The sequence below is a fragment of the Equus caballus genome, chromosome 23, assembly GCF_041296265.1.
Source record: "Equus caballus isolate H_3958 breed thoroughbred chromosome 23, TB-T2T, whole genome shotgun sequence".
Classification (NCBI taxonomy): Eukaryota; Metazoa; Chordata; class Mammalia; order Perissodactyla; family Equidae; genus Equus; species Equus caballus.
Genome location: NC_091706.1, coordinates 57,893,786 through 57,912,885, shown reverse-complemented (window position 1 = coordinate 57,912,885; position 19,100 = coordinate 57,893,786). Strand labels below are relative to the sequence as shown.

Below are 19,100 nucleotides of genomic sequence, written 5' to 3'. Positions count from 1 at the left end.
GCATTTAAATGTGAGACTTTTCTGCGTTTTTTTAAAGAGTAAACCGGCAAGGCTTTTGGATGCATGAGACCCTGCATGTGTTTTATCAAGAATGAAATTACAAAGAATTTGATTCTGTTATTTTGAGAGAAATGTTTATTGCCATGTTTCTTTAGATTATACCCATTTTAAACCTTCTGTCTGGTGATGTATTTCATAGGATCCTAGACAGACTCTTTCTGAGGGCAGATGCTTTGGAGGTTACATAGTCCAAACTTTCATCAGGTGTTGGATTCCCTTTGGATCCACCATGCTTTTCGGTCATTATGTTCTTGTCCAGTTTGTTAGGAAAAGTGCCTCCTGATAGAGAAGTGCTTCTGCCGAAGGACAGATAGTGAACACTAGCTTGAAGTCAGATTTTGTTAGCAGTTCTTGAACTTTTTACATATCCCACACTGTAGTCTATCACTTGATTAGCAGTTTTGGTTGCCACATCATATAGTTGATACATACTGAGTTTCATTTCTGGGTAAATACCAAGTTTAGATTTGTAAGAAACTGCCAAACTGTCAAAGTACTTTACCATTTTACATTCCCACCAACAGTGAATGAGAGTTCCTGTTGGTCCACATCCTTGCCAGCATTTGGTGCTGTCAGTGTTTTGGATTTTTGCCATTCTCATGGGTGTGTAGTGGTTCTCATTGTTTTACTTTGCAGTACCCTAGTGAAAGATGATGTGGAGCATCTTTTCATATACTGCTTTGCTGTCTGTATATCTTTGGTGACTTGTCTCTTGAGATCTTTTACCCATTTTTTAATTGAGTTGTTTGTTTTCTGATTGTTGAGATTTAAGAAATCTTTATGGGGCTGGCCCTGTGGCCAAATGGTTAAGTTCGCACGCTCCACTTTGGTGGCCCAGGGTTTCGCCAGTTTGGATCCTGGGCACAGACATGGCACTGCTCGTCAGGCCATGCTGAGATGGCGTCCCACATGCCACAGCTAGAAGGACCCACAACTGAAAAATCTACAACTGTGTACTGGAGGGATTTGGGGAGAAAAAGCAGAAAAAAAAAAAAAGATTGGCAATAGTTGTTAGCTCAGGTGCCAATCTTTAAAAAAAAAAAAGAAATCTATATATTTTGGATAACAGTCCTTTATCAGATGTATTGTGCACATAGTTTCTCTCAGTCTGTGGCTTCTCTTTTCTTTCTCTTAATATTTATTCATATTTAATGCATATCTTTTAGGTCTGTGTCTCCTACATGTTATATTTATTCAAGTGGGTTTGAGGGACCTGTAAGAAGGTCTGTTCAGCCAGAAGCAGCATTCTAATCTGTGAAGCTCTGATCCTTCTGATTCTGTTAAGATCTGGAATGCAGTATAAAATGTTTAGATGCATAGGTTTTTGAAATATACTTGGGTTTGAATTTTGGTTCTGCCACTTTAATTGTGGGAACTAGAGCAGGTTACTTAAACTCTCTGTTCCTCAGGTAAACTTTCTAAAAATGTTTCCTCGTTTATAAAATGGAGATAATGAATATGAATGCTTTTTCCATTATGTTATCATAGAGATTAGATGAGTTAATATGTGTAAAGTGCTTTAGAGAAGCGCTTAGTACATAGTAAGTGCTCAATAAATACCAGCTCTTGTTATAATTATTTCTGCCGTCATTATTGTTGTGTTTTCTGCTTCATGTCCCCAGTATCATCCTTGTTGTCTCTAATTGGTGAAAGTGTTTCTAGACTGATCCTTAGTCGGCCTTTATGTAACTTCTACTCATTGGTCCTTCTGTGTCCTTTGGATTGTAGAAAATGAATTTTATACCTCTTCTAAATGACGTCTCTTCAAATTTTGAAGCTGATCTTTTATGCCAACAAACTAATTGTTTTGTGCTAGGCACCAGGGATAGAAAGATAAATAAAATGTGGCCCACCTTGGAGAGAACTTGTCTAGTAAAGGAAAACAGATGTGTAAGTTAATTTTTCACATCCACTGTATCTGAAGGTCAGCACTGAGTCCTCATCTTGACCTGGTAGCCACGTTTGACACCACTGATTGTTCTTTCTTCCCTGGCACTGTCGTCTTTTCTCAGTCCCCTTTGCATTATGCTCCCTTCCACCCAGCTGCTGAAGGGTGAGTGCCCCAGGACTTATTCTTTGGACTTTTTTTCTTTTCTATATTCCCAGGTGGTCATCTTCTGTAGTTCTGGGACTGGCAGCTATGAATTTATTTCTGCAATTCAGACCTCTTTCCAATACTTGTATATCCAGCTTACTTGTTAGATGTTCAATAAGCATCTTAAGTTAATGTCCTAGAATGAATTTTACATCTTCCTTGATCTCCCCCTCTCAAAAGCAACAAATAAACAGACTTCAAAAAACCTTGCTTTTCCTACATTCTTCTCCATCTCAATAAATAGCACTTACATTCTTCTGGGTGTCCAGGCCAAGAACTTTGGAGTCATTCTTGAGTCCTTACTTTCATCTCCATCAGTAAATCCTGTCAGCTCTATTTTCGGAATATTCAGAGTCCAGCCACTTCATACCTCTTCTTAGCCATATTGTTCTGGCGTTGATTCTTACAGCATCCTGATCCCTCTGTTTCTGTCTGTGCTCCCCTGTAGTCTCTTTTCCACACGGCAGTCTGGATGATTATTTTAAACTGTAAGAATGGTCCTGTCACTGTTCTTATCAAAGCCTTCCCATCTCAAAACAGAATCTAAAGTGCTTGCTTCTTACGGCCGTTGCAGCCTTAGGGTGATAGGCCCCGTCACTCCCCACTTGCCCACTCTCTTCCTTCCTCCTTGCTTTCCCCCAGCTCTCCAAGTGCTCTCGTGTCAGGGACTCTGCTTCTGCCGTTCCCTCTGCCTGCTGCTCCACTCCAAGATAACCACATGAGTCTTCCACACATCATTCAGATCCCTGATCATGTTACCTGATCTGTCTAAACTAATTAGCACTACTATTTTCAGAGCTCAGAAACCTCTTAATAAACCTAGAATTCTACTAAGAATTGATGTCAGGTGTACTGTACTGTAGTCTAGTGGAAGTTACCTTCTTTTGAAAACAATAACTATGTTGTTCTATCATGAATCTAGTTCCCAGCCTCTCTCAGAAAATAAATGGAAATCTATCAGTTGTGACTACAAGTTTTAAATGCCCATCATGCGGTTTGTTCAAGTCGGAGATTTGTACTCTTCACACCAGTGGTGTACTCTTATTTAGGTTAAACACTTGTTCTTTAAGCTCAAACATCTCCAAATCGGTGAGGCCTTCCCTAACCTGCATCTGCTCACCTCACCTCTTGATGCCTTACTGTAGGATTGATTATCACTTAGTTCATACCGCTATTGCCTGTTTATTTACTTCTGTTATAACACTGCCTAGTAGTAATCGTTTCAATTCAAGAAACATTTATGAGTACCTACATAGTAATTTGACATGGTCCTTACCCCTAAGTAGCGTCCCATTCTGTGGTATTTCTATTTGTTTATATGTGACGATCCCCTTTAAATGGAGAGCTTCTGTGGGGCAAAGGATTAGATCTTTAGTGCTTGTCTATAGTGGGTACTCAAATTTTTTTGAATGTGTGAGTGGATGGATAGATGAATGAAAGAACTCCTTCTTTCTCTTCTACCCTGTCCAATATGTACATTATTCTTAATAGAGAAGATGGAAGCAAAATAGAGTATTAGGTACTTCAGCCCACTATTATTCTACCACCTACCCCAGAGTATGTTGGTTCTGAGCTTGTTTATCTTTCTGGTCTTAACAAAACTGAGTCATTTTTGTTTGTTTCGCTTAGCCTCTAGCTTTGTTTATCTTACTTGTACAGATTCATACTAGTCTTTTATATTAATAGTTGATTGTTTGCCCTTTATAAAATATGTGGTCATCATACAGATTCCTCTGTAGCTTCTGTGTCTCTGGATATTTCCTCATTTGGATAATGAATGTTTGGACCGAGTTTTATGTTTAAGCATCTTCCTGCATTCTTCAGCTATCCCTCCTCATGAGATTATGTGTTTTCTCTGACCATTTTTAAAACATACAGGCCCCTTTTTATGGCATTTTCCACTTTCACTATCATACACTCTAAGGTGACAATAGTTATTTTTTCCAAGGACTCACGCTACTTCCCCATTTCACGTATTTTCTTTTATGGAAATAATTAGGATGAAACTGATAGTTTTTATTATTTTTCCTACTTCTTTAATGAAAGTATTTTTAGTTTTAGGGTAGGATTTCTTTGTTTTGTAGAGTATACCACCACTTTTTTGGCATAATGATAATGATGGCTGCTTACCATCATCATGAGTCTACAAAAGGTACATTTACATTTTCTAAAATTAGAATCAAGTCTTTAGTAATTCTTTCCAAGCATGTATTTATATTTAAGCAAAAGCATTGCCCCAGGAAACATGACAGTTTGTGAAGCAGACAGTGAATTTGAGCACACCTTCCTTGGATGAGCAGATTGTGGAGCACTGAGATTTTACCAGCAGAAAATATGAGTGTGAGGCCTTTTTAAATGAATAAGTTCCATTAGATCTTCGGGGGAAAAAGTTGCCTGATTCTAAATTCCACTACTTGTAAATACTGAAATAGCTATTTTGTCTTCATTTTTTCCCCTTTGTGCATTTTCATAAATTTCTTCCTAGATTTTGATATCAAACTTTATTCTATTAGAAACCTCTTTAATCAAATGGTAGGATAAATGGTAAATGACATTTTTAAAGGTTTTCTTTCTGTTTACTTCCACACTGCTAGAGAAAACCTCTCACATGTCAGCCTGTTACTGTGCCCCAGTGTGTCCCCAAAATATTCACTTACCTGATCCATTGTAAAAGGCTGGCAGGAGGCGGTCCCTATTGTGCTGTTGTCCTAGAATAGTGCAGTCTTCAGAGGCAGTAATTTTGGACACTGCACTTTTCTGTATGCTCACATGTGCATTTTATTCTGTTAGGCTCACATCCTCTTATGCTGAGCTGAGTTGCAGCACTTTGCCATTGTCCATTGTGTCCCTCACACTTGCAGTCTCCTCCTCTGTCAGTATCACCTGTTAGACTCTAACACCTACAGCATATCCTGTGTCTCTGATGGTCTCCGTGACTTTCCCTGTGCCTTATACACTCTGAAATTCTGTTATTCTTCATTTTGCACAATTTAGCACTTTAAAATATGTCCATATTTTAAGCATACGTAAGCACCACAAGGGCAAAAACTGTCTTAATCATGCCACAAATATTTAATCTACCCCAGCTGTGGTATTTTGTAAGGCCTACCTCTTCTGTGGCCTTTACAGCACCATCATGACATATGTAATAGATACTGAGTATTTATTGACTCTTGGAGCAATCTCTGGATTTGAGATTCTTAAAAGTTAGGTTTACAGACTAGTAGACACTCACATTATCCAGAAGGTCAGTGGAGGTTTGGTGGAATACTAGACAGGTTTCTATATTAAATTGTTTGCATTTTCTTCTTTATCAGTAACAGTTATGCCATGATTAAGTTTTGAATATGAGGGTCAACATGATGCACTCAAATTTAAATCAATAGTTTAAAACACTACATGACAAAAAAATAGCCACGTTCTGTTAATTTTGCTGAGAGGAAGATTTAAGGCCTCTACAGAAAACATTGTTCTTACACATTAAAAGAACAGTTGTTTCCTTTTCAGAAAATAAAGTATTGGTTTCTTAAAAAGGCTGGAATTCACTAAAACTGTTAAGAGTTATCAAGCTGACTTTCTACAGTTAGAATACATTAGAAGTGTGTTGTTGACAAATTAAAATTTAATAAAACCAAAATTTTTTCTTGTCTAAGAAAAGAAATCCACAGAGGCGTAGCATTGCTGTCTAGTGCATCGTAGACTTCGTTACGAATGAGATTCCAATAGGTCAGTAACACTGGGGCTGTGGAGATTCAGGATCTAGAGAGAAGGATGGTGAAACGTGTCAGTCTAAATGGCGTAACCACTGAAAGTGAATAACTTAAAATCAGAGGAGAAAAACGAGTTGAAGGAGAAAACAAAGTGAAGTAGTCTAGCCATTTTAGTAATCAGCTCTATGTTTGCTTGATAGGAGTATTGGATTTCAGTTTTCTCATGTTCTCCTCCAAGATAGATATTTTTTTTAAATATTTTCAAAAATGTTTCAGATTTCTAAGTAGAAATCAACTTTTATTAAAAAAACTTTTTGTCTTGGAAAATTTCAAACAAAAATAGGAAAGAAGGTAGGAACATAACTCCCATGACTCAGCTCCATCTTCAGCAATTATCCACCTGTGGCTAATCTTTTTTCGTCTGTACTCCTACCTGCTTCACACCACTAGATTATTTTAAAGCAAATCCGGAACATCTCTTTGGTTCATCTGTGAATATTTCAGTATGTATGCATCTCTTAAAGACAAGAGATCTCTTTTTAAACATGGCCACAATACCTTAAAAAGTAACATGTCTTAATAGCATCAGATATTCAGAAAGTGTTCAAATTTAACCTAGTTGTATTCATCGGTGGTATTGTGATACTAAGATTGATCCATTAGCTCAGGTGTTGTCAACCTGAGTCTAATGGTTTTGGTAGCTGTGATTATGGTCTAGATCCATTATTTCATTAGGGGTTGCGGAATAGTGGATCTGAGGATTTTTAATCCTCAGATAACCAGTGTTCAGGTTTCTCGGATTGTCTTATAATATCTTTTAAACTTTATTTGTATGAATTGGGGTCCAGATATAGTCCCAACATTGCACCTGGTTGATAGTCTCTTTTTCTTTTTTCTTTTTAAAAGGAAAGCTACACTTGCCTAGCCTTCTCTTTTTTTTTTTTTTTTTTTAAATATTGGCACCTGATCTAACAGCTGTTGCCAGTCTGTTTTTTTTCTTCTTCTTCTTCTCCTCCCAGAAGTCCCCTGGTACATAGTTGTATATTTTTTTTAGTTGTGGGTCCTTCTAGTTGTGGCATGTGGGACGTCGCCTCAGCATGGCCTGATGAGCGGTGCCATGTCCAAGCACAGGATCTGAAGTGGCGAAACTGCTCAGCCACGGGGCCGGCCCTGATAGTCTCTTTTTAATCTATTATGCTTCCCCTTTTTCTCCCACCCTGTCTCTCTCCCTCTCTTTGCAGTTTATTTCTTGAAGAAACTCGGTGTCTGCTGAAGTTTCTCAGTTTGAATTTTGCTGATTGCATCCCAGTGTTTTTTTTAACGTTCCTTTATTTTCTGTGTATTGGTAGTTAGATGGAGAGGCTTGATCAGATTTGTGTTCTCTTTTTTGACAAAAATATTTAGGAACAATGTTGTGTCCTTCCATAAGGAGGCATTCATTACTTCTCTTTTTTGCGGTTGTGTTAGCCATTGGGAGATATTGTCCATGGTGGCTGATGATAATATCTTGATTCCTTGAGGCTAGCTTTTGTTGGTAATCTAGTTTTTTCCTCTGGGAACTTTTAGGCATTTTGTTTGCCTTCCGGTTCTGCTGCTTTGTGGGCTGTGTCGTGGGCGTAATGCTCTGATGCTTTGTGGGCTGTGTCGTAGGCGTAATGCTCTGATGCTTTGTGGGCTGTGTCGTGGGTGTAATGCTCTGCACTGGGAGGCCCTTGCGGCGTGAAGACCTTCCTCACCTCAGATCAATTTTTACTCTTAGTTCTGTATTTTCCCTCTTCACAGTCTCTTTTCTTGCTTTCTGACTTGTTCTGTCACTAGTCAAGCCTCTGCTCAAATGTTACCTGATCAGATCACAGTGATCATTCTGTGAAAGCGTCTGTCTGCTGCTGTCTTCTTAGCCTGCTGTAGTTTCTTCATAGCACCTGGTACTTACTGATAGTGTCTCTCCTCAGACTTAAACGTGAGGCAGGCACTTTTCTTTTTTAATTCACTGCTGTTTCCTCAGTGTTTAAAACAGTGTTTCGTACATTGTAGGTGTTCAGTAATATTTGCTGAATTGATTCTATTAGGTTGTTGTTGGACTTGTGAGTCATTCATCCTCATCTCTTAACTTTTATTGCCTATTTTACATATATTTTTACTTTATTTCTACATTTGAGGACTTTTTAAACATTATCTTCCAGGAGCCGTTGAATGTTTGCTTTTGATGACTGTATTTTTAAATTCTAACGTTTCTGTTCTCTGTCTTTTTTCATTGCTCTGTGTACTTGTTCAATGGCTGCACACCCCTTCAGTCTCTAAGGGTACCGAGGAAACTCCCCCACCTCTCATTCCCCCCCATTAGATTATCTTTAGACTCCTAAATTTTCTTTATCTTTTCCTTTGTTCATCTTAGTCCTTCGTTTATTGTGGCTGGGTTTTTCTCCTAGCTGGTTTGGGTTTCTTCAGTAGCTGTTTGGACACAGTTCCCTAACAGATCTCTTTCTTTAATATAGCTGCATGGGGTAGGCCTTCCAGTGGACAGGGTTTGAGCCTGTGGCCGGGAAGGGCTCAATCAGCCAGCTATTCTGAATGAGTTGAATTTAATGATCTTGGCGTTTGTTCCACAGCCAGCTCTTCCTTGCTTCCAAGACTCTAGGTCTTAAGGATTACACTCATCTGGGGAATCTTTTGCTGTGACTTTGCTTTATTTTTCTGTCAATTGAATCCTGCCTACTTAGATTTTGTAAAAATCCTGCAAAATTTCTTTTTAGCTGATACCCTTTCCTGTTATCTATTAATAGTATGATTTCATTTTTTCTTTTTTAACTTTTTAGAAGGTTATACTCTTGGAAATGGTTGAAGAAATATGTGTATTCATAGAGCAAAATTGGAAAACTCATTTTCTCCTCTTCCCCCTCTACTTTGACTTCCCTCTCCAGAAATAACCACTATTAATATTTTACTTATGTTATTTTTAACATAAGTATGATTATCACTCTTTAGTTTACTTTTTTAACTTAACAGTATTTCTTGATCCTTATTCTATTTTACTAATTTATTAATTTTTTTCCAGATGGATAAAATTACTATTTTTTTTACTAATAAGTAAAGAATGATATTGTTTTAATTTGTACTTCCCTGATTACAAGTTAGACTGAGCGTTTTTTCATGTATTTATTGATCCTTTGTATTTCATATTAGTGAAATGCTTGATTTACTTCTATCCTTTGCCCATGTTTTTAGTTATTTCTTAATGACATCTAGATATTGTATATACTCTTGCATTTGTCCTTTTTAAAAATGTGTTTCACTAATATTTTCTTGTAGTCTGCCCTGTCTCATAATTTTATTTATAGTAGATTTTCTTTCTCAGAAATCTTACATTTTTATTTAGCTAAATTTGTTGGTTTTTTCTCTTTGTGGATTCTCCGTTTTGTGTTTTACTTAGGAACAACTAATGTTTGTTAATTTTTTCCTCAGTTAATTTATAATTTTTATGCCATCATTTTTAAGTAACTCTTCTGTCACTTCAGTGGGTTCTTGATAGGGAAGAGAATTAGGTATGTGTGCTCAATTTGCCAGCTTTAGCAGAAATTCAGACAGATATTAATTATTCCATGTTCTAGGGCTTGCCTCTTGGCTTAATTTAATAAGTCATTATCAAGAAGTTTCACAAGCATGCAGTCACTCATAACAGTAGATATGCTTCCATTTTATGCATTAAAACTATTTCTGATAAGTTGAATTATTAGCAAGTGGAATAATATAGGCCCTTTCAAGCTTTAAATATGCTAACATAGCTTAAAAACCCTTATTCATTTTTATCACTCAAAATCTTTGTGATTCATAATTATCATATGTTTGTTTACTTTCATTGGGTTTTCTATTTAAAACTTTTAACGAAAAGCAAACTTAAGACCTAAAATATGTTTCCTTTATATAGCTTAGAGAATCCCTGCAGGCCTTAAGCATTGAGGTTTGTCAATAGATGATAATAAAAATACAGATACTGCATTTTAGCTCTGTTATGTAGTATACTCCCTTTTATTTATACCAGAAGTATATTCCTTTAAAGTGATTGGCTCTTTTGTAGTCATGTTCTTTTCTCCTTGTTGATAAAATGTTTAAACGGTATTGGGTGTTCTATTTAGTTGCCAAATATTTTGCCTTTATGATTTTATCCCATGTTCATAACTATGCACTGAATAATATAAACAAATATTTCTCTGGTAAATTATTTCATTTATTCATCTGTGTCAGTGATGAGTTTAGATAGTAGTTGATTCATCTTGCTGTCTAGATACTGAGTCTAGATGGATTAGCTTTTTATTTAAAAAATCTTTGGTACTTGGGTGCCGAGTTTGGAGTATGAATCAAATCGGTAGCGCAAAAGATAGCAGGAAAACGAAGGAAAAGAGAAACAGTGGAAATATACAGACAGAGGAGACGGAGGAGAATGTACGTTGTTGAGTTGTTGGCTAGAGGATCAACTGTAGGAGAGAGATGCTCAATAAACCCCTGAGCTCTTACTACTTCTTTCCTGAAAAACACTTTGTCTTCCTATAAACTGTTGTTCAGCCAGGCTCTTGACCTCCTTTAATCCTCCCCAATAAGTTATTTACTCCATTTCTTCATTTATATTGCTTTTCTCTAAGGTTCTCTAAATGGTACGTAGTATTTTAGGTGCCACCCATCTTACTGGAAAAGAGCAGAATTAATGTAAGGAATATATCATATCCTCTAGTTTCTTTGTGTATAGTTTAAAGTTACTTCAGTTATTTTGCTGCTTGTTGTAACATCACTAGCTTGGATCTAATTTTATGCTCACTCTCTTCCCTGAGCCACTTTTGATTATTATATCCTTTACAGTTAATAGTCTGAATTCTTATTCTTTTTATTTTTAATTGCATTTGTATTATTTTACCTCAGACCCGTCTGTCTTTTATTTTTCTTGGTGGATTTCAACAACCTTAGTTTAATGTCATGCACACATTGAAACTGTTTTTATTTCCTTTAGAGGAGCAGAACTAATTTACCTTAGAGTGATTTGGTACTCTCAGACTCCTAAGTCCATGTGAAAACTTAACGATGCTCTTTTGTTTGTGGAATTCTCATATACTTTAAATGGGCACTCACTTCACCCTGAAAACACACACACACGTGTGCATGCATGCACGCAGTATGGGAGTGTAGAAGGACAGAACATGACCACACTGATATTTTAAGGACTTTGAATAAGGCGTTTTGTGGTAAAGTTACCTTTTTAGAAAGAATGTGCAGATTTTGCCTCTTCCACTTTGAGAATCATACTTGATAAAGAAAAGCCCTACAAATTTCTGATAGTAAGGATGAGAATAAATTGTCTTTGGAAATGTATTCGTATGTTTGCAAATGATGCTTTAAAAAATAAGTCAGTAGAATGATGAAAATTAAGGAATAGTGAAAAGACTTGATTGAAGTATGATCTTAGATCTTTAAATAATTTGTCATGTTATATTGTACAAGTCATTTAACTTGTTTTCACATTTGTGAAATGAAGTGCTTATGGTAAATTTCAGATATAAATTCTACAAAGCTTTGGCATCCATAGTGCAGGTATAATGGGCAAATGGAACCTATGAATGCATTCACCTGTACTGTTACGGAGGACTCAACCACTTGGATTTTGGATAATTTTAAGTATAAGCAGAGAACACCAAGTTTGTAGAGCACCATTTCTTCAGTGATAGAATATGTATAACGGTTTCTGATGTAAAAGTAAAGAAAGAGTGAAGGCCACCTTCTGCCCACTAAAAGTTTGAAACAAACCCATAGAAAATATAAATGAGAAAAAAACTCTTGTCAAGATTTTCTTCCTTTGAAATGTTGAGAACATAAACATTTTGAAGCTGAATCTCTGGTACTGATAACTTTATAGAAGAAGGATTTTATTATTATAAGCTCAGGGCAGAGGAGCTCTTTAGCTGTGGTTACTTCTTAAATAAGCTTATATAAATAGGCTTAAAAATGATCTGAATTAAGTGAGAATATAGCTCAATGGTTCTTAGCCATTTGAAAAAGTATTTGAAAGCTGTGGACCTCCTCCCCAGAAAAAAATAAGATGAATGTAATATACAATCTATTAAAAAATATCTATACACACTCATATATATCTCTGTGGTCTTTTGGTAGGAAATATAGGCTGATGGTGTATGACAGTGACATTCAGCTGCAAGGTCTGCCATGTATCTTCTCAGGATCTGCTAGTGTGGATTCTCCACTTCTTTAATGAAAATATCTCGCAGTTTTGCTATCCTTCTTTTTATTTACCTACATAGAGATTCAAAGCAAGTTAATTTCATAAAGTGCAGCTACTCACATTTTGCAATTTAGCCTGTAAGTGATTCCATAGTTGTGTCATTACACACTGATCCCTGGACCCAAGATAGTAAGTGAGCTTTAGTTAAAATGCCCAGACATTGTAGTTGTACTTCTTTTCTCTAGAAACCTGTTGCCAAAAAGGTTGTTTGGGGAAAAAAATTTAGTAGAGTATGATTTACTGACTTGTTACTTACATTTCATTGGCTACTGCTGCCAGTAGGATACTCTGTTGGATTATTATCCAGGTGATGAATTTATTAAGTGAAAGAAAAGTGGTAACCATATCTTAGGGGGAAAAGAGGAAAATAGTAAGTATTCCCATTTTTGTATTTTTATATAGACTTTACTTATGTAATACAGACCTGGGGCTTTAGAGATATCCTAGGACAATTTACCTTAATTTTTACAGAAGGGAAGCTCTGAAAAGGTAAAGGATTTGCTCAAGTCGCATACTTAATATTGGGGTAAGGATTAGGACTCACGTATCAGGTATTTAGACTCTCCCTCCCACCCACCCACCATACTCTTCCACTCTTCAGTCATTATCAGGCACAACTTCTAGTCGGAAGAAAAAATCACGTTTTTTTAAAAACTTATGTTTTAAAATCTTTTAAACAGACAAAATTCTCACTCAGAATCAGTGACTACAGATTTAGAACTCCGGATTAAAGCCTGCTAGGCATGAAAATTAACTTTTTGAGACTATGAACAATTTAGTGCTTCTTTTCTTAAATTTGTTTTTGTCTGAAATTAGAATACGTACATAAAGCATTCTTTCTTTATGCAAAAGGCTATATTCATTTTTCTGTATCTATTTGGAAATATTTGATGCTTTGGGGAAATAAGTAAAATATTCTTTGGCATCAAATAATTAAAATTGCAATCTTTTTTTTTGCATGTTCTATTTGTGGGCAGAGATAATTTATTGATTCATTTTCCACTTTAATTTTGGAGGAGGGAGTAGTTTTTGAAGGAGGATCAGTAAAGGTCTGTAAATTGTTTATTATAAAACCAGTGGAATAGAATTGTGTATATCCTCCCTGTACATTCTATCATCAGAATTTTTTATCTGTCAGTCTATGTTTTGTAAAAAAAAAGTTTCCCCTACTATGAGAAAGCTAACAGAACTAACATTTGGGGGATCATTACTGTCTTTTTTGAAGACATATTAGAAACGTAAAACTTAAAACTAAATAACTTAAAACTACTTAAAAACTAAATGAATTGGAGGTATGAGTGAGCGCTCAAAGTTGTAGATGACGCCAGGGGTTGAGCAATGTCCAAGGCCAGAGTGATTGAGAGCTATAATCTGCCTTTATATTTAAGTTCTTAGCATCGGTTATAGAAGTTTTTTTAACAAATGCATTTTTAAAGATTATGGTGTACTAACTTTATTAATTAAAATCCTCTTGATGAAAACTTATTTCATCTGAGAAAATGGCCTCAGGCGTTCTCCTTTAATTTATTGATTTAGAACAAAGTGTGTGAAAAAGCATATGAAAAGATTTGGGATAATTGCAGTGCACATTCTCTTTTTTGTAGTTCATGAAGCAAAGTATTTTAAACTCCTTCTAGAATAGAATTTCGCTTCTTCGATAATACTCTATCCAGAGAGTTTCCAACATCAGCTCTTATTTTGTAATGTGGAAGCTTCACTGTGGTACAGAGTTATGACATTTGTTTTTTTTCAAGGAAAATAGCCATGAGCTAACATCCACTGCCAATCCTCCTCTTTTTGCTAAGGAAGACTGGTCCTGAGCTGACATCTCTGCTCATCTTCCTCTACTTTATATGTGGGATGCCTGCCGCAGCATGGCTTGATGAGCGATGCATAGATCCGCACCTGGGATCCAAACCAGAGAACCCCAGGCCGCCAAGGCAGAGTGTGCAAACCTAACCACTGCGCCACTAGGCCAGCCCCTGTTGTGACATTTTAATTAGGAAAATAGGTCGTGAAACTCCATGCATTGGTATAAATTTCCCAATGCTTCCGTGTTCTACTAAGTTGGAATGGAAAATACATTAAAATTTACGTTCAATTAGATCTGTTTTCAAAGTTGAGGAGTTGGGAAAAGGGTTGGCATGAGGATTATGGAATGTGTTTGGGACTCCATGGTGGGAGCTGGGGTCAAAGCAGCCCTTTAATCCTAAACAGAATGGGAATTTCGACCAGGGCGTTTAGGTTACATAGTTCTTTCCCCCCGCTTTTTTTGTTTGTTTGTTACAGGCAAAGGGGAAGATAGTGATGTGCTCAGTATAAATGCAGATGCTTATGACAGCGACATAGAAGGCCCATGCAACGAAGAAGCAGCTGCTCCTGAGGTCCCAGAAAATACAGTCCCAAGTGAAGCTGGTCAGATAGATGACCTGGAGAAAGACATTGAGAAAAGCGTGAATGAAATTCTGGGACTGGCAGAGTCTAGCCCAAAGGAACCCAAAACAGCCACCCTGACTGTTCCTCCACCGGAAGACGTTCAGCCTTCTGCACAGCAGCTGGAGCTGCTAGAACTTGAGATGAGGGCACGAGCTATTAAAGCCCTCATGAAAGCCGGTGATATAAAGAAGCCAGCCTAGTTATTGAACTGGGATCTGAATTTTAGATGTGTTTGAACAAAGCCACATCATATAATTTTTGTATCTGAAGTTTATTTTGGGTCTTAGAGGATATTTCTCATGTAATCCTTATTGGATAAAGTCATTTTAGGCCTAAAATATCCATATGGGTCTGTTGTTGTTGTTGTTGTTGTTGTTACTTTCATATATGTGTGATCGTTTTATGACTTCATGGCAAATATCACTGGGTAACCTGGATACTTTGTTAGATGAGTATTTAGCTATGTTTGCAAATTAATGTCTGAAAAGCCGTTAGCAAAGAGGAATGGTAATTTTGTCCTTCTTTTTAAATGTTTTGGCACCACACCAAAAAGCTTAAGAAAGATTGACCAAGCATGTTGCTCTTAAGGCTATCTATATTTTGCAATAGAATTACTGCTTCTAGATTTGTTAACAATTTAAGAAATTTAGTTAAGCTTATATGTACTTTTAAAATATGTATTGTCTTGAAAATGGCTTCTATGGGTATGGATTTACTAGTAAAAACTGAGTAATGTTTTTCATTATAAGGCTTACAGATCTGAAATGGCTGAGAAAAACTTACTTTATAAAAGAAAAAATGGACTTAATTTAAGGCAGTGTTTAACAATGTAGAAGTAATTGCCCAACTTTAATTCCAGCAGGCAAGCCATTCTAACAGGTATTTGATATTATTGGACACTTTGTTCAAATTTTTTTCTTCAATTAAAAGGGCACACATTTTCATTTACATTCCAAGCTATTAGGAAAAGGAGAATATTTTATCATACAGGCTTTCATCTGGTGTTTTTTTGCTTGAAGATCTGATGTGCTATAATTCCATGAATTAAAAATAATAAAGACTATCATTCTGGGTCTGAAGACTTTTGATACATTTCTGAAAGCAGAATTAATTTCAGAAGCTTTGATTAGTTGATGTTATAATCTAATTTTGTATAGTTTTTGTAAATAAATTAAAATATTGCCACAATCCTGAATGCTTTTTGCCCCATCACTAATTGCAGTTGTTTGATACCAAAATAAGTTTAGGTAGACACCCTTAACTTAATTTTTTTTCTAAAATATAGATCTAGAACTGCTGTTTTTGTATTTGCTAACAAATATAGTATATTTTATGTATAAGCTATGTTCTACTAATGTTGTATGAAGATTTTCCTTATATACAGAACTTGCTGGGATTGTGTTTTATTAGCTGGCTTAATGTAAATTTTAGAGGATTTCTTATGGAAATAGAGAGTGTTTATGAAACATTAGAGTTGCAGTTATAAATTCTTTTTCTTTTTTTTGTTATTCTTGAACATGACTTTAAATAATCCTGTCATTTGTTTTTCTCCTTGAATCTTTCTAATGAGGCACAGAGGCCTCCATCATTTGAAATGCTCTTAGGCTGGTCAACGTGGATATGATTTAAATAGTTCTCATTCTTAACTGCCTTCAAGATGAAAAAGCATTGATTATGGTAAATTAATTTTTCTATTCTAACTTTAAAGTAACAAAGTAGTGTGGACTGAACTTTATTGCTGCTTATAATTATGAAATGCAGTGGATGACATTTGTGTGATTAAACAAGAAGTCGGAAGAGGTCTGAGTGCTTTGTGGCCGATTAAAGTCACCAGCCTCATGAGGCACTGGGTGTCTGCTCTGCTCAGCATGCAGAATGGTTTCTGGACATTGACTAGAGGGGCTAGGTGTGAGGTGGAATGGGCTGAACAAATTAGAGGCTACTTAGATTCCTACCTTGGAAAATCAACTTTTCCTCTTATTTATTTTTTTAAATGGTGAAAAAGATGCGAGCTTTCTGAAAATGAATGGCTTTAGAGAATAGGAATAGGTTTGTTTTAGAAGCGCCTACGTAATGGGAAAATACTATATATTGATCTGATGCTGTCATTTAAATCATCAGCTCACAGCTATTTATTGACTACCTCTGAGATGTTCAGTCTTGTTCAGAATCTTAAATTCAGGGGTGTTACAGTATAGACTTTAGCATGGAATAGAGTGATTAATAGATATGGATGCTGCCTTTTATGCCTAATTCCTCCCTTGTGCCAAGGTAAGGAAAATTTCTAGGCAGTGTTTAATTAGTAATTAAAAGAGAAAAAAAAATTGACAGCCTAATTTTCCATTCAAAGTAATCCTGACTTTGACTAGGAACCTGACCCAAATCTTGAGTGATTGGTGGCAACTGATAATATTGAGTCCTTTGCATTAGGCGTTGGCCTACTTTCTGATGTTCCTACTAATCCACACACTCACCTATATCCTAAAAACTCATCACTAGGTTGCCAGTGTAACATACTAATTATGAAAAATCACCTAAACGTTGTTGAACACCATCAATTCCTTAACACTATCAGGAAATATATCCTTTCCTTATAAATCTTGTGCCAAAACCTAGTTAGATCTTAAGGCATGATTAGCTCTCTGAGTTAAGGTGTTCTGAATCATTTGAACAGTCATACAAATTGCAATAAAAAATGTATTTTTAATGCCATTTTCAAGGTAGATAAAGCAGGAGTGAACCCACAATGTGGGCCAAATATAGACAGCAGCCTAAAAGTTTTAAAACTTCTCAGTTCTATTCCATCATAAAAAGTAGGTAAGAAAGTTCAGTTATAGATACTTTTCCTTTATTGTATATGTTTAACTCTTAAAAAATAGAAGACCAATATGCTTTAGCTTAAAACTGCTAGATATTTTTACATTTTCTTTATCTTCAAGTAGACTCCCTTTTTAAAACAAAAAAAAGTGCTAATGAGTATATCAATAGAAACTCAAATATCTTTTCTTGGTATTTAATCATTATTTTATTTTATTTTATTTTCTTGGTGAGGAAGATTGGCCCTGAGCCAACATCTTTTGCCAATCTCCCTCTTTTTGCTTGAGGAAGATTGTCCTTGAGCTAATACCTGTGCCAGTCTTCCTGTATTTTGTATGTGGTGTGCCGCCACAGCATGGCTTGCTGAGTGATGTGTAGGCCCGCGCCTGGGATCCAAACCCGCAAACCTTGGGCTGCCAAAGCGGAGCACACACACTTAACCACTACACACTGGGCCAGCCCCATTTAATCATTATTTTAAAATGCATTGTGATGCAATGGGAAGTGTGACAGTTTAGAGCAGAGGGTTCTGGTTCTACCCAAACTAGCTGTATAAGCTTGGATAAGTAACTGTAAAATGAAGGAAATAAATTGTTAACCAATTTATAAGATTTCTTTCTGCTATGACAGTCTGTGTACAAAATACCACAGTACAGAATACCATGAAATTCGGGAAACGTAGGGAACTCTTTTAAGTTTAAGTATTGCTTAACTCTTCCCTTTGTCTTCTCCCCATTCAAATTGAAGCAATCCTTGTAATCTCTTTGTCCCATAAGGCTAGATATGAGCAATAATCCAATTTTCGGGGTTTTTTGCTTTTTACCTATTATGGTCTTTATTGTCAGGATAACTTGGTAAGTATACTGTCTGGAATTATTCTCTTTGGCCCATATATTTAAGTTATCTTTATTGCTTTATTTATTTCAAAATATGTAGATAATTTTAAGTCAAGAAATGTTTTTTCCAGGGCTTATGATGAAAAATAGTACTCTTCTTTCCTATTCATTTTGCACCAGCTCTTGCTACTGAGAGATGACCACTTTCAAATGTTAGCCTTTTTTTTCTATTTATCTCTATATTTCTAAGTAATGTGATTATTATGCTATTCCTTGGTAGTTCAGTTTTAGATTTTGTGTGTTGATCTGTTTTGGAATGTGAAGATTAAGCTCTGTTTCTTCTACTGTCTGCTGAACACGCACCTTCCTCCCTCACCCTCCCAATACAGTGTGATTACATCACACTTTTTGGTTAAGTTAGCATTCAATATTTATACTAATCTGAGTATGTAAATACTATTCACAACTGGACCATGTGGTCCTATAATTATATTTTCTTTTTTGGTCCAATTTTTAACTTTCCTGAGGTGAATAATGTAATTACCTTAATATTTCATTTGCTCAGTGTTCATGTAGTAGGCGTTAACTTACACCCTGTCCTCCAGAAGTGTCAGTTTCTCCTCGGTAGGTTCAAACATGTCATATAATCTGTCATTTTATTTCCTTACAGACATTCCTCCTGGATCTCTCTGTTCTGTGCTAATCTGTGTTGGTTGCTCTTCCGCTCTCATGTTAGGTATCCCATTTCCTGAGTCCTCTGTCTTCCTTTTAGCTTATGCCCTCATTTTGTTGGCCTACCTCTTTCAAAAGCTTCCTGTGAAAAATGAATGAAGAGTAAATTATTTTGATTCATTGGTGTGACTCAG

At 36.1% G+C, this 19,100-nt stretch overlaps 1 protein-coding gene across 1 annotated transcript in view; it reads left to right on the top strand.

Moving 5' to 3' along the window:
• Positions 1-16,378, top strand: part of CAAP1 (caspase activity and apoptosis inhibitor 1) — a 52,617-nt gene extending 36,239 nt beyond the window's left edge. The window contains exon 6 of the mRNA XM_005605041.4: positions 14,435-16,378. Coding sequence (XP_005605098.2) covers positions 14,435-14,781 — 347 coding nt within the window. The 3' untranslated portion in view covers positions 14,782-16,378. The remainder of the gene's footprint in view (positions 1-14,434) is intronic.
• Positions 16,379-19,100: the final 2,722 nt, after the last annotated feature.